The sequence below is a fragment of the Dendrobates tinctorius genome, unplaced genomic scaffold (genome assembly GCF_039654945.1).
Source record: "Dendrobates tinctorius isolate UK_male_01 unplaced genomic scaffold, ASM3965494v1 ptg000270l, whole genome shotgun sequence".
NCBI classification, from domain to species: Eukaryota; Metazoa; Chordata; class Amphibia; order Anura; family Dendrobatidae; genus Dendrobates; species Dendrobates tinctorius.
This window is the reverse complement of record NW_027361937.1, coordinates 2,031,138-2,054,258: the sequence shown is the minus strand read 5'-3', so window position 1 is coordinate 2,054,258 and position 23,121 is coordinate 2,031,138. Positions and strand designations below refer to the sequence as shown.

The window sequence follows — 23,121 nt, the reverse complement described above, 5'->3', positions numbered from 1 at the left end:
ACGTGTGCACATACCCTTACGCAGCGTCTAATAGAAGCACAGTGGTCATGGGATTTATAGAAAGTGCAGGAAAAAAAAAAAAAAAAAAAAAAAAACACACTGCGTCCAGAACACTACTATTCCTGATCGTGGGCACGTACCCTTTCAGGTAAACTTAATGTGACCATCTCTAAACTTCTGAATGCCCATGTCCAACTTTCAATGTTTCAGTATTTTTTGCACAACTTGATGTTCTCTATCAAGGAGCGTGTTGTTCACTACTAGGACAACCCTTTCTTAAACTAAATGTTATGCCCCGACAAAATAAAAAAGCCTAAACTCACCTCCTGTGCCGGCTCCATTCCAGTGGTGTCGGCTCTCGCTGTTCCAGGGCTGTGATGTTTTGGAATGACGTGATGCCTGGCGACAAATCAGCGCTGGCGACACTGTCTCCACCGTCGATAAACTGAACATAAAGAGGAATCCCGGGCTGCAGCGGACCCCTGGCTTCTTTTCAGTTCGTATGAAGGCGGAAATTGGGACAACAGCGCTAATTGGGCAACGGCATCACAACTCTGCATCACAGCCCCGGGGAAAGCGAGTGACGACAACGGAGGAACGACGCCAACACGGGAGGAGAGTATAGGCCTTATAATTTAACCGGGACCGAACATTTTGTATAAGAAGAGGTTGTCTTAGTAGTAGACAACCAGTTTACTGTCAAAATTCACAACAGGTGTTTGCATCATGAATCGCCCAACAAATTTCAGGTTTCAATTAGAATTGGAATTAAACAGTCCTTCTCATCATACTGTTCACATTTTGACATCATGAGACCAAGAAGCCACCCAACAACTGATAAACAGTACCTCGCCATTGCGAGGCTTCAAGCAGGATGTTCTCAGATGGAAGTGGCCACTGAACTTAGCGTGTCACAGTCATCAGCAGAGTGCAAGAGATACTGGAACAGTCACAGAGATTGTGAGCCCTAATGGAGACAGTGATCACATCTGTAAAGCACTGTGGAATTAATGGTGCTATATAAGTGAGTATAATAAAAGGAAGAGAAGTGGACATACTTTGGCCACATCCACACTGATTACCTCTTCATTGTGAACAATGCCCTTAAGAACCAATTGATGAAACATAACTCCAACCACATTTAAGGGAGGTGAGAGGCAGCCAAGTGTCATGTCAGACCATTTGAAACCGTGTACATCAATGTAGTCTGCGTGCTAGAAGACTTGCAAGGGTACCTAACTACACCACCAGGCATCGGCATCATTGTCTTGCTGAACGAGGGACCAGTTTGCTTTAGTGCTGTTCACTGATGAAAGTCGATTCACGCTGAGCAGAAATGATGGCCACCAACAATGTTGGAAAAGTCAAGAAGAGCGCTATGTATGAGAGACTGTTGTCGCCAGACGAGCTTTTGGTGGGAATGGTGTTACAATGTGGGCAGATGTGTGTAATCAATACAGAACTGCCCTTCACTTTGTGAATGGTACAGTGACAAGCCGCTACCACTGGAATAACAATCCAGTCATTATGCCTTTCCATGAACAACACAGGTTTAATTTCTTCTTCATAGACGACAATGCTCCAGGTCAAATCGAGGTCACCCCATTTTTGGGCTATGAGATGTGGCCACCGCCATCAGGGGCTTATCTACAGCATTCTGTATTGCTGTAGATAAGCCCCCGATGTAACCTGAAAGATAAGAAAAACAAGTTAGATTATACTCATCGGGGGGCGCGGTCGGTGTTGCGGTCCGGCGCCTCCCATCTTCTAGCGATGACGTCCTCCTTCTTACTTCTGCCGCAGCTCCTGCGCAGGCGTACTATAGCTGCCCTATTGAGGGCAGAGCAGAGTACTGCAGCGCGCAGGCGCCGGGAAAGGTCAGAGAGGTCCGGCGCCTGCGCACTGCAGTACTTTACTCTGCCCTCAACAAGGCAGATAAAGTAAGCCTGTGCAGGAGCCGCGGCAGAAGGAGGACGTCAACGCTAGAAGATGGGAGGCGCCGAACTGGACCGCGACACCCATCAGACCAGACCCCTGGGTGAGCATAATATAACTCGTTTTTCTTATCTTTCAGGTTACATCGGGGGCTTATCTACAGCATTACAGAATGCTGTAGATAAGCCCCTGATGCAGAGGCCCCATCTCATAGGCCAAAAATGGGGTGACAGACTCCCTTTAAGTGCCCTACTTTCATGATAAAATATCACTGTAGCGTGAACTTTTTACGTTTTCCATAAATTTCGCCCGAAAGTCAAGTATCCTTTTTGTGAGTAATGTATCTATAAAGAAAATTTGAATCAACCTCCTTTTCCCGCTAAAATGAACAAAATACAAGTGGTATCTCCGTGTCTATAAGTCCGATCCATCAATCTATAAAATTAATTAAATTGATTGGTAAATGCCAAAAACAAAAAAAAAAATAATCTAAGTGTCAGAACTACAGGGTTTTTTTGGTCAGTTGCAACACCACAAAAAAATGTAATGAGACGATCAAACTATGGCATGTACCCCCCGAATGGGATCAGTAAAAACATCTGCTCTGGGTACAAAAAAAACCCAAACCCTCACCCAGCCCCATCAACGGGGTCTCCAGGAATAGCGACAAGTGATATTTGATGGTTTGTTTTTTTTAATGAATTTCCAAAATTATCACCAGTTAAAAAATGACCTATGTACCTATTTAGTATCGCCATAGACAGACTGTCCTGAAGAATCATACTACTAAGTCATCACTGTAAAATAAAATCTCAAAATGGCACAATTGTGCTTCTTTGCAATTTTTGCCGTACTTAGAATGTTTTCCCACTTTCCAGTACATCACATGGCAAAAGTACAATTCGTCCGGCTAAATAACCCATTCATCGGTCTATGGCCACGGAACAATAATAAAAAAAAAAGTTCTGTCAAAGAAGGAAAGGAAAAAAAAGAAGCGTGAAATCGCCTTGTCAGGAAGCGCTACGTGTGAACAAATCCAAATCCAGCAGCGACTGCGCTGACAATCACTAGACAAAATGTCACAATCTTCATGATGTGCAGCCAAAATGTGGGACTACACAGCTGACAGAAACCGGGGCTATGTGATGCCTGTCTGCCGCCCAGTCCTCCCATGGTGGCAGAGTGTGAGCGGCTCTGTGGCAGTTCAGTGATATCCTGCGTGTGCTTGTGGTGTGAGAGGCTCTGTGGCGGCTCAGTGATATCCTGCGTGTGCTTGTGGTGTGAGAGGCTCTGTGGCGGCTCAGTGATATCCTGCGTGTGCGAGAGGCTCTGTGGCAGTTCAGTGATATCCTGCGTGTGCTTGTGGTGTGTGAGAGGCTCTGTGGCGGCTCAGTGATATCCTGCGTGTGCTTGTGGTGTGTGAGAGGCTCTGTGGCGGCTCAGTGATATCCTGCGTGTGCTTGTGGTGTGTGAGAGGCTCTGTGCTAGCTCAGTGATATCCTGCTTGTGGTGTGTGAAGCTCTGTGGCGGCTCAGTGATAACCTGCGCGTGCTTGTGGTGTGTGAGAGGATCTGTGGTAGCTCAGTGATATCCTGTGTGTGCGAGGCTCTGTGGCGGCTCAGTGATATCCTGCGTGTGCTTGTGGTGTGTGAGAGGCTCTGTGGTAGCTCAGTGATATCCTGTGTGTGCTTGTGGTGTGTGAGAAGCTCTGTGGCGGCTCAGTGATAACCTGCGTGTGCTTGTGGTGTGTGAGAGGCTCTGTGGCGGCTCAGTGATAACCTGCGTGTGCTTGTGGTGTGTGAGAGGCTCTCTGGCGGCTCAGTGATAACCTGTGTGTGCTTGGGGTGTGTGAGAGGCTCTGTGGCGGCTCAGTGATATCCTGTGTGTGCTTGGGGTGTGTGAGAGGCTCTGTGGTAGCTCAGTGATAACCTGCTTGGGGTGTGTGAGGCTCTGTGGTAGCTCAGTGATAACCTGCTTGGGGTGTGTGAGAGGCTCTGTGGTAGCTCAGTGATAACCTGCTTGGGGTGTGTGAGAGGCTCTGTGGCAGTTCAGTGATAACCTGCTTGGGGTGTGTGAGAGGCTCTGTGGCGGCTCGGTGATATCCTGCGTGTGCTTGTGGTGTGTGAGAGGCTCTGTGGTGGCTCAGTGATATCCTGCGTGTGCTTTTGGTGTGTGAGAGGCTCTGTGGCAGTTCAGCGATATCCTGCGTGTGCTTGGGGTGTGTGAGAGGCTCTGTGGTAGTTCAGTGATAACCTGTGTGTGCTTGGGGTGTGTGAGAGGCTCTATGGTAGTTCAGTGATAACCTGTGTGTGCTTGGGGTGTGTGAGAGGCTCTGTGACAGTTCAGTGATAACCTGCTTGTGGTGTGTGAGAGGCTCTGTGGTAGCTCAGTGATAACCTGCTTGGGGTGTGTGAGAGGCTCTGTGGCAGTTCAGTGATAACCTGCTTGTGGTGTGTGAGAGGCTCTGTGGCGGCTCGGTGATATCCTGCGTGTGCTTGTGGTGTGTGAGAGGCTCTGTGGCGGCTCAGTGATAACCTGCGTGTGCTTGTGGTGTGTGAGAGGCTCTGTGGCGGCTCAGTGATAACCTGCGTGTGCTTGTGGTGTGTGAGAGGCTCTATGGCGGCTCAGTGATAACCTGTGTGTGCTTGGGGTGTGTGAGAGGCTCTGTGGCGGCTCAGTGATATCCTGTGTGTGCTTGGGGTGTGTGAGAGGCTCTGTGGTAGCTCAGTGATAACCTGCTTGGGGTGTGTGAGAGGCTCTGTGGTAGCTCAGTGATAACCTGCTTGGGGTGTGTGAGAGGTTCTGTGGTAGTTCAGTAATAACCTGCTTGGGGTGTGTGAGAGGCTCTGTGGCAGTTCAGTGATAACCTGCTTGTGGTGTGTGAGAGGCTCTGTGGCGGCTCAGTGATATCCAGCGTGTGCTTGTGGTGTCTGAGAGGCTCTGTGGCGGCTCAGTGGTAACCTGTGTCTCCTTGGGGTGTGTGAGAGGCTCTGTGGTAGCTCAGTGATAACCTGCGTGTGCTTGGGGTGTGTGCGAGGCTCTGTGGCGGCTCAGTGATAACCTGTGTGTGCTTGTGGTGTCTGAGAGGCTCTGTGGCGGCTCAGTGGTAACCTGCTTGGGGTGTGTGAGAGGCTCTGTGGCGGCTCAGTGGTAACCTGCTTGGGGTGTGTGAGGCTCTGTGGCGGCTCAGTGATAACCTGTGTGTGCTTGTGGTGTGTGAGAGGCTCTGTGGCAGCTCAGTGATAACCTGTGTGTGCTTGGGGTGTGTGAGAGGCTCTGTGGTAGCTCAGTGATAACCTGCTTGGGGTGTGTGAGGCTCTGTGGTAGCTCAGTGATAACCTGCTTGGGGTGTGAGAGGCTCTGTGGCAGCTCAGTGATAACCTGTGTGTGAGAGGCTCTGTGGCAGCTCAGTGATAACCTGCGTGTGCTTGTGGTGTGTGAGAGGCTCTGTGGCAGCTCAGTGATAACCTGTGTGTGCTTGGGGTGTGAGAGGCTCTGTGGCAGCTCAGTGATAACCTGCGTGTGCTTGTGGTGTGCGAGAGGCTCTGTGGCAGCTCAGTGATAACCTGTGTGTGCTTGGGGTGTGTGAGAGGCTCTGTGGCAGCTCAGTGATAACCTGTGTGTGCTTGGGGTGTGTGAGAGGCTCTGTGGTAGTTCAGTGATAACCTGCGTGTGCTTGTGGTGTGTGAGAGGCTCTGTGGCAGCTCAGTGATAACCTGTGTGTGCTTGGGGTGTGTGAGAGGCTCTGTGGCAGCTCAGTGATAACCTGTGTGTGCTTGGGGTGTGTGAGAGGCTCTGTGGCAGCTCAGTGATAACCTGTGTGTGCTTGGGGTGTGTGAGAGGCTCTGTGGTAGTTCAGTGATAACCTGCGTGTGCTTGTGGTGTGTGAGAGGCTCTGTGGCAGCTCAGTGATAACCTGCGTGTGCTTGTGGTGTGTGAGAGGCTCTGTGGCAGCTCAGTGATAACCTGCGTGCGCTTGTGGTGCGTGAGAGGCTCTGTGGCAGCTCAGTGATAACCTGTGTGTGAGAGGCTCTGTGGAAGGTCAGTGATAACCTGCGTGTGCTTGTGGTGTGTGAGAGGCTCTGTGGCAGCTCAGTGATAACCTGCGTGTGCTTGTGGTGTGTGAGAGGCTCTGTGGCAGCTCAGTGATAACCTGCGTGTGCTTGGGGTGTGAGAGGCTCTGTGGCAGCTCATTGATAACCTGCGTGTGCTTGTGGTGTGTGAGAGGCTCTGTGGCAGCTCAGTGATAACCTGTGTGTGCTTGTGGTGTGTGAGAGGCTCTGTGGCAGCTCAGTGATAACCTGTGTGTGCTTGGGGTGTGTGAGAGGCTCTGTGGTAGTTCAGTGATAACCTGCGTGTGCTTGTGGTGTGTGAGAGGCTCTGTGGTAGCTCAGTGATAACCTGCTTGGGGTGTGTGAGAGGCTCTGTGGCAGCTCAGTGATAACCTGTGGGTGCTTGTGGTGTGTGAGAGGCTCTGTGGCAGCTCAGTGATAACCTGTGTGTGCTTGGGGTGTGTGAGAGGCTCTGTGGTAGTTCAGTGATAACCTGCGTGTGCTTGGGGTGTGTGAGAGGCTCTGTGGTAGCTCAGTGATAACCTGCTTGGGGTGTGTGAGAGGCTCTGTGGCAGCTCAGTGATAACCTGTGGGTGCTTGTGGTGTGTGAGAGGCTCTGTGGCAGCTCAGTGATAACCTGTGTGTGCTTGGGGTGTGTGAGAGGCTCTGTGGCAGCTCAGTGATAACCTGCGTGTGCTTGGGGTGTGTGAGGCTCTGTGGTAGCTCAGTGATAACCTGCTTGGGGTGTGTGAGAGGCTCTGTGGTAGCTCAGTGATAACCTGCTTGGGGTGTGTGAGAGGCTCTGTGGCAGCTCAGTGATAACCTGTGGGTGCTTGTGGTGTGTGAGAGGCTCTGTGGTAGCTCAGTGATAACCTGCTTGGGGTGTGTGAGAGGCTCTGTGGTGGCTCAGTGGTAACCTGCTTGGGGTGTGAGAGGGTCTGTGGTAGCTCAGTGATAACCTGCTTGGGGTGTGTGAGAGGCTCTGTGGTGGCTCAGTGGTAACCTGCTTGGGGTGTGAGAGGGTCTGTGGTAGCTCAGTGATAACCTGCTTGGGGTGTGTGAGAGGCTCTGTGGCGGCTCAGTGGTAACCTGCTTGGGGTGTGTGAGAGGCTCTGTGGCAGCTCAGTGATAACCTGCTTGTGGTGTGTGAGAGGCTCTGTGGTAGCTCAGTGATAACCTCTGTGTGCTTGTGGTGTGTGAGAGGCTCTGTGGTGGCTCAGTGATAACCTGGGTGTGTGTGAGGCTCTGTGGCAGCTCAGTGATATCCTGTGTGTGAGAGGCTCTGTGGTAGCTCAGTGGTAACCTGCTTGGGGTGTGTGAGAGGCTCTGTGGCAGCTCAGTGATAACCTGCGTGTGCTTGGGGTGTGTGAGGCTCTGTGGTAGCTCAGTGATAACCTGTGTGTGCTTGGGGTGTGCGAGAGGCTCTGTGGCAGCTCAGTGATAACCTGCGTGTGCTTGGGGTGTGTGAGGCTCTGTGGTAGCTCAGTGATAACCTGCTTGGGGTGTGTGAGAGGCTCTGTGGTAGCTCAGTGATAACCTGCTTGGGGTGTGAGAGGCTCTGTGGCAGCTCAGTGATAACCTGTGGGTGCTTGTGGTGTGTGAGAGGATCTGTGGCAGCTCAGTGATATCCTGTGTGTGAGAGGCTCTGTGGCGGCTCAGTGGTAACCTGCTTGGGGTGTGTGAGAGGCTCTGTGGTAGCTCAGTGATAACCTGCTTGGGGTGTGTGAGAGGCTCTGTGGTGGCTCAGTGGTAACCTGCTTGGGGTGTGAGAGGGTCTGTGGTAGCTCAGTGGTAACCTGCTTGGGGTGTCTGAGAGGCTCTGTGGTGGCTCAGTGATAACCTGGGTGTGTGTGAGGCTCTGTGGTAGCTCAGTGGTAACCTGCTTGGGGTGTGAGAGGCTCTGTGGTGGCTCAGTGGTAACCTGCTTGGGGTGTCTGAGAGGCTCTGTGGTGGCTCAGTGATAACCTGGGTGTGTGAGAGGCTCTGTGGCAGCTCAGTGATATCCTGTGTGTGAGAGGCTCTGTGGTAGCTCAGTGGTAACCTGCTTGGGGTGTGTGAGAGGCTCTGTGGCAGCTCAGTGATAACCTGTGTGTGCTTGGGGTGTCTGAGAGGCTCTGTGGTGGCTCAGTGGTAACCTGTGTGTGCTTGTGGTGTGAGGGCTTTCCCCGGCTCCAGTCAGTCACCTCCTGCACTACGTGCTGTGCAGCCAGACTCTCCGCCAAACACAGCTCTGCAGAGACCTGCGTATGTAGTGCCCCAGTGCTGCTGCCAGACGTGGCCGTTACGGGACCACTGCTATTACACGGCTCTGAGGAGAGTGCGGCCATGTCTACAGGTAACCGGTTGGCTGCTCGGCAGTTCCCGCTCCATGACGTGTTGTGCGCTAGTTCCATCCATGTGATACAGCCGCACTCCCGCCCTGTACTGCAGTAGCTGCTACACACTTTTTTTTATTGAGATTTATTAATATTCTTATTATTAGTCGCTTCTCTCTCATTTTGGCGCCTTCCGTACTAGCGCCTTTTTCTCCCCCTCGTGCTCGCGCCTCTGCAGCGCGCTCCCCGGGCGGTGACAAGATGGCGCTGGGAGCTGCGCTGGCGGCTCAGGGGGTTGCAGTTGTTTTGCGCGGTTATTAGGGCGCGCTGGGAGCGCAGAGTGAGCTCAGCGGCTGCTCGGGCTTTTGCGGCGCAAGACGGTTCGGGTGTCAGAGCGTGGGACGCCCCGGGAGCCTCACCTGGGGCCGAGGCAATCTCCGTCACTGACTCCTGTCCGTGCACTGCTATTCCGCCTCCGCCTCTCCCTCCCCGCCGGGGCCGCCATCTTGTATTCCAGCCCCGGCCCTGCCCAGTGCGCATGCTCTGCCCACAGACCTAGATGGCTGCGTCGTGCCGCCATGTTAGGTGTGGCAAATCTCTGCTCGGAGTCGGCAGTTACGTTGTGGTGAAGCGTTCAGGTCGGGGATCGTGAGTGTGTCGCTGCTGTTGACAGTCTGCCCCCACCATACTAAGTGTTACTTTCTTATCTGGCATAGCAAGTTGAAAATGCTCCAATCCATTAACCCCTTCACCTGGGGGCCATTTTTGCGTTTCCATTTTTTTCGCTCGCCTTCTTCCCAGAGCCATAACTTTTTTATTTTTCCGTCAATATGGCCATGTGAGGGCTTGCTATTTGCAGGACAAGTTGTACGTTTGAATAACACCATTGATTTTACCATATAATGTACTGGAAAACAAATTCCAAGTGTGGTGAAATTGCAAAAGAATTGCAATTTCACATTTGTTTTAATAATCTTACCATGTTCACTAAATGCTAAAACTGACCTGCCATTATGATTCTCCAGGTCGGTACAAGTTTGGAGATACCATACATGTTTAGGTTTTTATTTATCAACCAGTGACGGGCAGTGTCCGTTATTGGACGCTTCCTTCTGTTTGGTGATGAGCCCGCACCTTTTCCGGCACATTCCGCAGATCTGATCAGCTGTCATGTGCCCCTAACAGCTGCAGGTGGAATTGCGATCCACCTGCAGCTGTTAACATGCTAAATGCCGCTGTCAATCTCTGACAGCGGCATTTAACAAGCACGCGCCAGAAGTGTGTCGCAAACCACACCCATCAGCGCCAGTGTCACATGACTGCGGGTCGCCAATGGGTTGGCATGACAACTTGGCGTCTGCAGGAGACCCCTGTGGCTGTCATAGCAAGTGAGCATTTCTTCTACGTAGAGCAGGGCTGTAGCCCTGCTCTGTGTAGCACAGGCGATCAGATGATCGCAGCTTCTATTCTCCCCATGGAGACTAGTGAAGTAAGTAAAAAGTGAAAAAAAAAGTTATAAAAGTTCAAATCACCCCCCATTTGCCCCATTCAAAATAAAACAATAAAAAAATACACATATTTGGTATCGTCGCGTTCAGAATCGCCCGATCTATCAATATAAAAAAATTCCATGAAACATGAAAAAAAATCAAAACACCAGAATTACTTTTTTTGGCCGCAAATGCAATAACGAGCGATTAAAAGGTCATATCTGCACCAATAAAAACATCAGTTCGATACGCAAAAAATAAGCCCTCACCTGGCCCCACATCACAAAATATGGACACGCTATGGGCCTCTTTAAGTGGCAACCTTTTTTTTTTTTTTTGCCAAAATTTGGAGGGTTTTTTTTACCACTTAAAAAAAAAACCTAGACATGTTTGGTGTCTACAAACTCAATGACCTGGAGAATCATAATGGCAGGTCAGTTTTAGGTTTTGATGAACATGATAAAAAAAGCGCCAAACAAAATAGAATTGTCGAATTGCACGTTTTTTTTTTTTTACAATTTCACAACAATTTGAATTTTTCACCCGTTTTCCTGTGCACTATATAGCAAAGCTAAGGGTGTGTACACACGCTGCGGATTCTGCTGCGGATCCGCAGCGGTTTTGGTCCTGAGGAACCGCAGCAGTTCCTGCTGTGTTGTACAGTACCATCAAAATCAATGGAAATTAAAAACCGCAGTGCAGACAGTGCAGATTTTTCCTCGCGGATTTGCTGCGGTTTCAAAACCGCAGCATGTCAATTCTTTGTGTGGATTCCGCTGCGGTTTGGCACCTGCTCAATGACAGGTGTCAAACCGCAGGGGAAAACCGCAGGCTAAACCGCAGAAAAACTGCAGATAAACCACAGGTCTTTTGACCTGCGGATTTACCTGCGGTTTTTGACAAATCCACGCTGAAAAATCCGCAGGACAATCCGCAGCGTGTACACACAGCCTAATGGTGTCATTCAAAAGTACAACTCGTCCCACAAAAAATAAGCCCTCACATGGCCATATTGACGGGAAAATATAAAAGTTATGGCTCTGGGAAGAAGGGGAGCGAAAAACGGAAATACCCCTGGACCTTAAAGGGGTTGTCCGGGCTTTTCACATAATCTCAGTGCATATCTGGGATGCAGAATGCTGACAATAAGTAATTTACTTTCTGTGGCCAGTTTGCACAGTTTCCAAGATATGATCTCTTGCTTCTATGAAAAACGTCCAGTGGAGGTGTGTTCTGGCATTGAAATGAGAACTGGTCGTTTCCTCCTCACTAGTTTCACTTTCCATAGATCACTGTTCAGTGTGTGTCTGGGGGGAGGAGCAGCTGGATGGTTCTGCTCTCTGCACTGAGGCTGCTAGAGGGGGAGGACTTGTTACTGTGTGATGAGGGCTGCTTCATGTGGACGGGGAGGGCCTGTAGCTATGGAGGGTGGGGTTGTTGCTATAGAGGGCATGTTTTTAGTAGAGTAGGAGGAAACGACCAGTTCTCATTTTAATGCCAGAACACAGAAGGTAAATTACGTATTGTCAGCGTTCTGCAGCCCAGATATGCACTGAGATTATGTGAAAAGCCCGGACAACCCATTTAAGGGTTTAAGTGGTGAAAAAAAAATCCAAAGTTTGTTTTAAAATTAAAAAAAAAGTTATAATTTTCCGATACCCGTAGCGTCTCCGTTTTGAAGGATCTGGTGCTGGGTGAGGGCTTATTTTTTGCGTGCTGAGCTGACGTTTTTATTGGTATCATTTTGGGGTAGATACAATGTTTTGATCACCCATTATTGCATTTTATTGCAATGTTGTAACGACCAAAAAAATTTAATTTTGGTGTTTTTGAATTTTTTTTCTTATTAACACCGTTTACTAATTGGATTCATTTTTTTTATATTTTGATAGATAAGGCGTTTGAGTTTGGCAATACTAAATGTGTGTATTTTTTATATTTTTTTTATTGGTTTATTTTGAATTGAGCAAAAGGGGGGTGATTTGAACGTTTATATTCTAAAAAAAAGGCTTTTAGAAATATTTATTCACTTTTTACATGCTTCAATGGAGATTTGAAGCTGTGATCTTCTGATCGCTTGTGCTACACAGAGCAGAACCGAAACCCTGCTATGTGTAGCAGAAATGATCATCTGCTATGAACGCCGGTACTGCAGACCCCAAGTTGTCGTGCCAACCCATCGGTGACCCGCAGTTTGTGACGCGCTTCCAGCGCTGTGCATGTTAAAGTGAACCTGTCACCCCCTCCAGGCATTTTTAAGTAAAAGAGCCACCTTGTGCAGCACTAATGCTGCATTCTGTCAAGGTGGCTCTTTTATTTAGGGTACCTTTCACCACAGAAATAAAAATTTTTAAAATTGGTCAGACATGCCTGATATTTGACAGGGGGGCACTGTTTTTGCACTTTATTTTTTTTTCTTCACCTTCTTTTAGGAACTATAACTTTTGTTATTTGTTCATCAATATAGCAACGAGTGCTTGTATTTTGTGGGCCAAGCTTGAAGACCCGTAACTTTTTATTTTTTTCAGTGTATCAGATGACGGCTTACTTTTGCGCCCGAGCTGTATTTTTGATTGGTACCATTTTTCCATTTTTTTTTTTTTTTATTTGCTTGGTGCTGTGACCCAAAAGCAATTCTGGCAATCTATTCTATTATTTCTACACACTGTTTATTCGAGCGTCCATGACAGCACCACCAGAGAAAGGATCCGCCCTTCAGGAACAGGAAACCTACAGATACAAAAGGGCAGCACCTCTCCCACGCATCAATTGGATTTGAACCTAGTCCTCACGGCTATGACAGAGCGTTCAAACCTATTTCATCAGCCTCCATAAAAAACCTGTCCCTCAAAGTAGCCTTCCTGGTAGCACTGACGTCAGCTCGTAGAGTAAGTGACATCCAAGCGTTATCTAGGCTTTCTCCTTATACGCAATTCAAGGACGATGGGGTAATACTTAGGCCTGATCCAGCATACTTACCTAAGGTAGCTTTCAGTTTCCATCGGACGCAGGAAATAGTCCTTCCATCCTTCCTCCCTAATCCAGTTAGGCCTCTTTCACACTTCCGTTTTTGACAATCAGTCACAATCCGCCAGGTTTTGAAAAAAACGGATCCGCAATTTTCTTTTGAGGATCCGTTTTTTTCCCCATTGAGTTTCATTATTGGCGGATTGTGACGGATTGCCGTCCGTTGCATCCGTTTTTTTGGCGGATCCGCCAAAATTTCCTGTCCGTCACCATCCTCAAAGATTTGAAAACGGAGCTTGCAACGTTTTTTTCTGTGGCGGATCCTCCAGACACTCATTTAACCCGAAATTCTTTCTGGGTGCCGGACAAAAATCTCTCAATCTCTCTCTCAATCTCTCTCTCCCAGCCAGCGTGTCCTTTAAATTTCGTCATTTTCAGGATCCGTCTCAAAACGGATCCTTTGTCATCCGTTCACATCAGTTGAGAACGGATCCGCTTGTCCGCCTTTTTGGCGGATTATAACTGATTCAAAAAACTGAAGTGTGAAAGAGGCCTTAACAAAAAGGAAAAGAAACTACACACCCTAGATGTTAGGAGATGTCTCCTGGAATACCTAGCAGTTACTGATTCCTGGAAAAAGGATAATGCCCTGTTTGTCTCTTATCGAGGCACTAGGAAGGGCCTTAGGGCATCAAAAAGCATGCTAGCTAGGTGGATTAGGGAGGCTTTTTCGCTACCATACACCTCGAAGGGCGGGTCGGCACCTGGAAGACAGAGGGTGCATTCCACTAGAGCAGGGGTGGGGAGCCTCAGGCCCAAGGGCCATTTATGGCCCTCGATGACCTTTAATCCGGCCCCCGGGCAGATTCTCAGGGTCCACAGTACTTTGGCAGGGAGTTATATTTTGATTGCCACCAGCTCATTAATTTCTCCTTGCTCTGTGAGCACACACATGTAGTGTTCACTATTGAACACTGAAGGGCATGCAATGAAAGATTACGTCCTGACACCAGTGCCAGAGTCAGGATGTACTTTGTGGGCGGAGCTTGTACGGCCCCCGAAGGATGGTATAAATATCCAAGTGGCCCTTGGCAGAAAAAAGACTCCCCACCCCTGCACTAGAGCCATGGCAACCTCGTGGGCGGAGAGATCAGAAGTTTCTATTGACCAAATATGTAAGGCAGCTACTCGAGCACGTTTTACAATCATTATAGGCTAGACCTGGGTGCTTCCTCAGACCTCTCCTTTGGTGTCAGGGTTCTGCAGGCTGTAGTCCCTCCCTAAGTAATTATTACTCTCTGTAATTCTCTCAGGTGGTGCTGTCATGGACGCTCAAATAAAGTCTTAGTTACTCACCGGTTAACGGTATTTTTCGAAGTCCAAGACAGCACCCTTAGACTCCCTCCTTTTCTTTAGTTCTGGGTGTGCACTTCTTCCTCTTATGATCCACATGTGGTAAATAGTTAGTAATAGTATTGTGCATAAATCATGCCATTAACCTTTGTGGTCCTCTTGTGCTCTGTAATCCAACTGATGTGTGGGAGAGGTGCCGCCCCTTTGTATCTGTAGGTTTCCTGATCCTGAAGGGCGGATCCCCTCTCTCAGGTGGTGCTGTCATGGACTTCGAAAAATACCGTTGACCGGTGAGTAACTACGACTCTTTCGGTGATTCCTTTGTATCCCCGTTCATACTGCACCCACACACACAAATGATACACCATTTGAAAGGTAAACTTACCCCTTCAGCAAGAAAACAGCCAAACAAAACACACGTCCACGAATTGATCACAAAATACTGTTTAAACATTCATTTTCATAAACCTGCAGCAAGACACAATGACCTGCAGGTGGCACCTCAACCGGAAGACATTTTTTGGCCTCTACTTATCATAACAATTTATTGTATTACCAATCTACATATATAAATACCTGTCTGTGTTCATCAGCTCATGAAATACATTTACATTTGACCAGCTTGCTTTTTCTGAAATTGCCTGTGCCCCTGATGACCAATGTGCGAAAATTTCGCACAGGCCAAGCTAGTTTAATTTATTTTTTTTTAACGTAGTTTAACATTTGGGTTTAATAATTTTATATGTTCACAGTGAGCAGTTTTACAAATGCGGCAATACTAAATAAATATATTTTTTATTTGGGATTTAAAGATTTGATGTAATCTTATTTTTTATCAATTTTTTTTAACACTTATCAAATAATATTCACTTTTTTATTTTTTAGGTCCCCTGGTGATTATCGAAGTCCAGCCACAAGAGGACCATGTCAGCAGGAATGAGGGCCTTCAGCTGCCACGAAATCCACAAGTGTGTATCGGCAACCCAACCGTTTATATCGGGTGGGAAACCACAAGCCCAAGGCCTGTAACCTCAATGACCTTTTAGCTGCCCCCCCAGGCAGATGCCCGCACCATACACCTGCAAATAATGGCTACGTGTCACAGCCAGGATCTGCTTCTAAAAGCAGCAACTATTAAAGGGAATGTGTCAGTAGGTTTTTGCTATGTAATCTGGGAGCACCATGATGTAGAGGAAGAGACCCTGATTCCCGTGGTCTGTCACTTACAGGGCTGTGTTTTGTTTCAATGCAATCAGTGCTTTATTAGCAAAAGATTATCACTACAGGACAATCTGGCTTCATTCTTCTTTGTCCAGCCTCATCCCCTGCACTGATTAACAGCTTTCTATCAGGATATAGTATACACAGAAAGCTGCCAATCAGTGGTGTTTGTGGGGCTATACAGGGCTCAGCATTTCAAGCTCTGCTAAATTTGCAGCAGAGAAAAAAAAATGATTTTTTTTTCACAACTGCTGCACCCAGTAAATTACGGTAAGTGATAAATCTGTGTACCGAAATTGAGAGCTGTGAGTTAGTGTAGTTTCTCACAAGCGTCTAAAAAAAGATCTTCAAGAGTTTCTCCAGAAAACATGGGTTTTTTTTCACATCTTTGTGCAATCTGTTTTTTGTTTTTTTTATTGCAGCAGCTATTAATCAGTAAGAAGACCATTTACAGTTTCCTATGTTACAGGATTGCAGTGTATCCATAAAAAAGGATGCCATACTGTTGCTCCATATGGCATCCGATTATTATTATTTATATTGTGCACCCATGGACTTGAATGGGTGAGTGTATTAGGTGATGTGGCTGTAGTAAGCTGGACTCTCACCGCCTCTCCTAGGATCCCAATTCTAGTCCTCACGGCCCCCAACTGATCATGTTTTCAGGATTCCTTAGTATTACTCACTAGATAGAGGCCCGATGCTATTGCATCGGGAGTGTGGTAATATCACAATGGGGTCAGGCTTTGCAGCATTGAGCATACCCCCCCCATGTTCTCACCCACCTATCCACTCTCTTTCCCCATGTGCCGTCTGTGCTCTGTTCTTTGACCTGTCTACCCCATGTGCTATCCCCCTTGTCTGCTGTCTCTCTCCTTCCTGTGTTGTGTTCTCCCCTCATGTGCTGTCCCGTTTGAGCTGTCTCCCCCCCTGTGCCCTGTCTTTCTCACCCCTGTGTCTGACCGTGTACAGAACATACCACAGCTCCTGGGAAGGGGAGGAAGCTAAAGACAATACTGACATTACAGCAGGAGAGCGCAGAGGATACATTTTGTGAGGTAAAATATTTTTCTTTATCGCCTTATTGGGGGACACAGAATACCATGGGTGTATGCTGCTGCTGCTAGGAGGCTGACACTATGCAAAAACAAGAAAATTAGCTCCTCCCCGGCAGTATACACCCACCGACAGGCACCAAGCACCTCAGTTTGTGCTTAGTGTCTGTAGGAGGCGGACCGGGATCTCCCCAGATCCGCAGCTTTAATCCAATTTTCCTTTCAGGTTTAGTTTGAACTTTTTAATTTTCTCCCTCTTTTGTCTTTTAGGTTTTTTCCATTGGGAAACAGGGTATAAGTTATCACCCTGATTTCCTATATCATGCGGCTGAGCGAGCAGTGTGGTGTCACCCACATAGCACCTCTCAGTACCGCAGGCAGGACTTTTCCCTATCACCTTCTGGTGATAAGGGTTGCGGACAGGTGGCTGGTCCTTGCCGAATCCCCCTCCTCACCCCTTTCTCGGGACAGGGCTGAGAGGAAGACGGCGATCGTAGGTGTTCCAAGAAAGCCGTCTTCTGCAGGATGCGGGTACAGAGGACTCCTTCCCCTCCCAGCGGCCTGCCGTTTCCCCGTGGGCCCCTGTGTTCATCCTCTTCAGGGACGTCAGGTAAGTGCCTGTACGTTCCCTCCGGCCCCGCATAAGCTTCAGTGACATGGGAGAAGAAGGGACCTTGTTGGTTTCAGGTCCACAGATTTGAATCTCCCGCCCTTTTCTGCCTGCCGTGCGCCCAGCCGCTTGCGTTCCTCCACTTTCCCTGCTCTAGTCAGGGAGTCTATGGGGATCTCCTCACTCACCGCAGCGTCACAAGCAGCAGGACCTGGTCAGATTGCATCCTTAGCGCGGTATGACGGGCATGGGGCTGCGGCGCCGTCAGGGTGGGAGTCACTTTCACTTTCTCCTCAGCGCAGGGAATTCCTCTGCTCTCCCTCCTCCCTTCCTGAGCGCGCTCTTTTCAGCGCGCCCTTTCTAGCCCATCACAGGGCTTCTTTCTCTCTTGGATGCCAGCCCCCCTCTTCTGCCATGCCCTCTCCGTCGCTATTATCCAGTCACGGCGCAGCCGCTAAGCTCCGCCCCATATCCCAGCACAAGGATTTCCTGATGCCTGAATCACTCCATCCTGCGCTGCTTGGGGGACACTTCGGCGTTTTTTCTGCTGCTCGCACAGAATCTCGGTAGGCTCGGCTCTGAGGCAAGGATTAGCTCTCCTCGGCAGTTATTCCCTAATTTCTGCGGCCATTCAGTGCAGTTTACTTATGCCCAACCCTTCAGGGGATCTCTGCTTCAGGCCCACCGCTACCTATTACGCCTGTGCGCGCTGTAAAAAGAAGTGGGCATCGGGTCGGTCGTCCCCATTCTGCCCCCCCTGCAGTCCTTCAAATATGTCAGCATCTCAGGAACGCACAGAGTCCCGGGCGGAGGGCGCTCTTCCCTCCTCTCTCCCCCCGGAGTGGGCCGTTACAATGTCACAGTCTGTTTCTGACTTGACAAAAGTATCACAGTCGCTGGTCCAGGTCTTAGAACGATTACCTCAGCTATCCTCAGCCACCTCTGCCCCGACCGCCTCTCGGGGTGAGTCGTCCGCACCTGACCGCGACCTTCAGAGAGACAGACAGGGAAGGACTTCTAGGAAGCGGGCTCTGTCCACTTCGTCTTCGAGCTCGCAGGGCCCTTCCGCTCCCAGGCCTCCTTCCCCTTCCTCGGATGACAACCTTCAGTCAGGCGATGATTCTCTTTCGGAAGCTAGCTCAGAGGGGAACAGCGTTTCTAAAACGCGGGACATGGTCGATAGACTTATTGCAGCTATCTACCAAATACTGGATGAGGCTCCACCTCAGGAAAGCTCGGTTCTCCTTAAACGAGCCAGACCTCCGTCTCGAACCTTTCCAAATCACAACGATTTCGATACTACCTTATCCAAACACTGGGAGCGCCCTGAGCAACGTTTCTCAGGCCGCAAGTACTTGGACGTTCTGTACCCCTTTGACGCAGAACTGCTCTCAAAGTGGTCCAAGGCTCCCGAGGTAGATCCTCCAGTTTCCCGGATAGCCTCAAAAACGGTGCTCTCTCTGCCAGACGGGGCATCGCTCAAAGATCCTACTGACAGGCAGATTGAATCTCTGGCTAAGTCTATCTTTGAGGCATCTGGCGCCTCTCTCTGCCCTATTTTCGCATCCGCCTGGGTGGCGAAGGTCATTTCCGCTTGGGCAAAAATTCTTCGCAGAGGCATCTTAGCGTCAGCTCCTCAAGACGAGTTGGCAGATCTTGCAGATCAGATTAACCAGGCGGGAAAATACCTTTTGGCCGCCTCCTTGGACACGGCCAGCTGCGTGGCAAGGGCTAACAGCAACATAGTAGCTGTACGCCGAGTCCTTTGGCTAAAGTCATGGAATGCGGACACTACTTCGAAAAAGTCGCTTACCAATCTGCCATTCCATGGCTCTAGGCTCTTTGGAGCAAAGCTGGATCAGATAATTTCCGATGCCACTGGAGGTAAAAGTACTTCGCTTCCCCAATCTCGACCAAAACGTCCTTTCAACAGAAGGGGTTTTCGACCATTCAGGCCCTTTTGTCCCTTCTCTGCCACGGAGAGAGCCACTCAACAGGATCGGCCGCCCGCCACCAGGGAGCGGGATCAGAGGAAACCTTCCTACAAACCCGCTCCTCGCTGGAGATCTAGAGGACAATATTCCAGATCTGCAGGAGCCAATTCCGGCAGATTTTCGTCTAAGTGACGGGTCACCCCCACCTGGAATTTCTTCCAGGGTGGGAGGCAGACTTTCCTTTTTCGCGGATGCTTGGCTGTCCGTTGTCGACGACGCTTGGGTCAGAGAACTCGTCGCATCCGGATACAAGATCGAATTTTCTTCACCCCCGAACAGACGGTTTTTCCGGTCTCGGCCTCCGCGACAGCGGGCCCAGCTTCCGGGTTTTCTGCAGGCCATTTCCTCCCTTCTTTCCGCCGGAGTCATTGTTCCCGTTCCCTCAGACGAACGGTTTTCCGGGTTCTACTCCAATCTCTTTGTAGTCCCGAAGAAAGACGGCTCTCTTCGTCCTATTCTGGACCTCAAATTGCTCAATCGCCACGTGAAGATTCATCATTTCAGGATGGAGTCTCTTCGGTCGGTGATTGCTTCCATGGAGCCCGGGGAATTTCTCTGCTCGGTGGACATTCGGGATGCCTATCTGCACATTCCAATTTGTGTGCAACATCAGAAGTATCTTCGATTTGCGTTTCAGGGAGACCACTTTCAGTTCACAGCTCTCCCTTTCGGCCTAGCTTCAGCGCCCCGTGTTTTCACGAAGGTGATGGCGACCGTCATGGCCATCCTTCGCTCCAGAGGGATCCTCATCATCCCTTATCTGGACGATCTTTTGATCAAGGGTTCGTCTCGCCAGGACTGTCTCCGGAGCCTTCAGATAACCCTGGACACTCTCAGCCGCCTAGGTTGGCTGGTCAACAAGGAGAAGTCCGTTCTGATCCCCACCCAGCGTCTGACCTTTCTGGGTATGGAATTCGACACGAAGCTAGCCTGTGTTTTTCTTCCAAGGGAAAAATTTACAACTCTGTCCAAGGGCATCAGAACTCTCAAGAGGCCTGTTCCCATTCCCATTCGGTTCTGCATGAAGGTCCTGGGGAAGATGGTGGCCTCCATGGAAGCAGTACCCTTTGCGCAGTTTCATCTTCGCCCCCTCCAGCTGTCTCTGCTTTCAGCCTGGGACAAGACCACGATGTCCTTGGACCGTCCTATTCGGCTTCCTCTCAGAGTGAGGCAGTCTCTCACTTGGTGGCTACGGCCAGCGTCAGTTCTCCAAGGGAGGTCCTTCCTTCCGCCTCAGTGGCAAGTCATCACCACCGATGCGAGCCTTCTAGGATGGGGAGCCGTGTTCCATCAGAAAGCGGCCCAAGGCCGCTGGAAGCCACAGGAGTCTCTCCTCCAAATCAATCTTTTGGAGATCAGAGCAATTTTCCTGGCCCTTCTTCATTGGCAGCTCCTCCTCTCCGGCAAGCCGGTCCGTATTCAGTCGGACAACGCCACGGCCGTGGCGTACATAAACCATCAGGGGGGCACGCGCAGCAAACAAGTAATGTCAGAAGTGGCCAAGATATTCCGCTGGGCAGAACGTTACGTTCCGACAATCTCCGCCGTCCATATTCCAGTGGTGGAAAATTGGGCAGCCGACTTTCTGAGTCGCCAGGGCCTAGCGTCCGGCGAATGGTCCCTGCACCCCACAGTTTTCTCTCAGATATGCGACCGTTGGGGCACCCCGGATGTCGATCTCATGGCATCTCGGATGAACCACAAGGTGCCGCAGTTCGTAGCCAGGTCCAGGGACCCTCTAGCCGTCGCATGCGACGCACTGGTGACTCCGTGGTCCCAGTTTCAACTTCCGTGTCTGTTCCCGCCTCTGGCATTGATCCCTCGAGTGGTCAAAAAGATAAAATCGGAAGGCGTACCAGTGATTCTAGTCGCTCCAGATTGGCCAAGACGGCCTTGGTACGCGGAACTGGTCAACATGCTCGTGGATGTTCCCTGGAGGCTTCCAGACCGTCCAGATCTTCTCTCGCAAGGCCCCCTTTACCACGAGAATTCTCAGTCTCTGAGTTTGACGGCATGGCCGTTGAGACCGCAATTCTGAAGGAATCAGGTCTGTCCAGTCAGGTTATTCAAACTATGATCAGAGCCAGGAAACCAGCCTCTTCCCGCATTTACTATAGGTACTGGAAGGCTTTTTTCCGTTGGTGAGATGATAAAAGAGTCTTCCCAATGTCTTTTTCTATCCCATCTATCCTGGGGTTTCTTCAGTCTGGGTTAGACGCGGGTCTGTCCCTCAGTACGCTCAAGGGCCAGGTTTCCGCTCTCTCTATCCTCTTCCAAAGAGAGCTGGCTTCTCTACCACAGGTCAAATCCTTTCTGCAAGGGGTTTCCCACGTGGCTCCTCCTCATCATTCGCCAATAGACCCGTGGGATCTCAACCTCGTCCTTAGCGCTCTCCAGAAGGCGCCGTTCGAGCCTCTCCAGGACATTCCTTTGTCCCTTCTCTCTTGGAAGGTCACCTTTTTGATCGCCATTTCATCCATCAGAAGAGTTTCTGAATTGGCGGCCTTGTCATGTCGTTCCCCTTACCTCATTCTCCATCAGGACAAAGCCGTCCTCAGGCCCGTTCCTTCTTTTCTTCCAAAGGTGGTTTCCGCTTTCCATATCAATGAGGATATCGTCCTTCCTTCTTTTTGTCCGGCTCCATCTCATCCTCTTGAGAAGTCTCTCCACAAACTGGACGTAGTTAGAGCCCTGCGTGTCTATCTCGCCAGGACTTCTTCCTTTCGTCTGTCCGATTCCTTGCTGATCATCTCTGAAGGTCGCCAGAAGGACCTTCCGGCTTCCAAATCCACGATCGCTCGCTGGATTCGTTCTACCATTCTGGAAGCGTATCGTCTTCAGGAAAAGCGGCCCCCTCCGGGAGTAAGAGCTCATTCCACCCGGGCTGTGGCGGCTTCGTGGGCTGCTCGTCACCAGGCCTCGGCCATGCAAATTTGCAAGGCTGCAACCTGGTCATCTTTGCACACCTTCACGAGGTTCTACAGGGTTCATACCCAGGCCTCGTCTGATGCTGTGGTTGGTAGGAAGGTTCTGCAGGCGGCGGTGGCTCACCAGCCGACCTAAGCCTTTCAGTTTCTTTCGTTCCTTATTGCTGTTCCCACCCTTGGGACTGCTTTGGGACGTCCCATGGTATTCTGTGTCCCCCAATAAGGCGATAAAGAAAGATGGATTTTTGGTTCTTACCGTAAAATCTCTTTCTTGGAGCCTTCATTGGGGGACACAGCACCCTCCCTGTTTAAGTTGTACCGTGTTGGGTCTTAGAGTCCCTTGTTGGGTTGGTACATATGGTTCGAGTTTTTTCTCGTTGCTTCTCCTACTGCTTTTTCACCAACTGAGGTGCTTGGTGCCTGTCGGTGGGTGTATACTGCCGGGGAGGAGCTAATTTTCTTGTTTTTGCATAGTGTCAGCCTCCTAGCAGCAGCAGCAGCATACACCCATGGTATTCTGTGTCCCCCAATGAAGGCTCCAAGAAAGAGATTTTACGGTAAGAACCAAAAATCCATCTTTTAAAAACAGTGAAATATTTTACCTCACAAAATGAATCCTCTGTGATCCCCTGCTGTAATGTCAGTATTGTCTTTTGCTTCCTCCCCTGCCCAGGAGATGTGGTATCCTCCATACATGGTCAGACATAGTCAATTTTTAAAATGAACTTTCGTTCTTGGGAAAATGTGACTGGCTTCCTCTGCCTGTAGACACGTCGCGCATCTGCTGCCGGGATCAGCTGAATGATTCATTGCGCTTGCGCGGAATTCGCGCAGGCGCAGTAAATCAGACCGCCGACATCTTTGTGCAGACAGATAGCGGCAGTCATATTAAAACTGCGCCCGCGCTCCTCCTGTACGAAGATGGCGGCAGTCAGTGAATAATTTGGCTGAGCCCGGCGGCAGCATGTTCGCGACGGTGTTAAGCTGGTGGTACCACGTAAAAGGCTGTGTGAGTGTGTGGTGCGACGGTGTTCTGCTGGAGGTAACTTGGACAGGTAAAATTATTGGAAGAGCCAGAAGTAAGTTAAAATATCTTTATTAGTAGTGGTAATGTGTACTATACAGAGACGTGTCTCGGCGAGACACTTTAAAATGTATCATGATTGTGATACCTTACGCGTGATTGGTATTGATAGAGTCCA

General features: G+C 49.7%; 1 protein-coding gene and 1 long non-coding RNA gene across 5 annotated transcripts in view; one reads left to right on the top strand and one right to left on the bottom strand.

The window, feature by feature from the left end:
* PCIF1 (phosphorylated CTD interacting factor 1) overlaps positions 1-8,828 on the bottom strand; it is a 138,953-nt gene extending 130,125 nt beyond the window's left edge. Inside the window, exon 1 of one of the 4 annotated variants that reach the window (XM_073559352.1) lies at positions 8,722-8,828. Coding sequence is in view for 3 of the 4 variants with exons in the window: in XM_073559349.1 (XP_073415450.1) it covers positions 8,171-8,380 (210 nt within the window). In the remaining variant the exon portion in view is untranslated. Of the gene's footprint in view, positions 1-1,082; positions 1,377-8,170; positions 8,435-8,721 lie in introns of those variants that run through there. The other 3 variants (XM_073559349.1, XM_073559350.1, XM_073559351.1) reach the window with 3 other exon arrangements.
* Positions 8,191-23,121, top strand: part of LOC141069629 (uncharacterized) — a 33,875-nt gene continuing 18,944 nt past the window's right edge. The window contains exons 1-2 of the long non-coding RNA XR_012226612.1: positions 8,191-8,322; positions 14,998-15,080. This is a non-coding gene — a long non-coding RNA (uncharacterized lncRNA). The remainder of the gene's footprint in view (positions 8,323-14,997; positions 15,081-23,121) is intronic.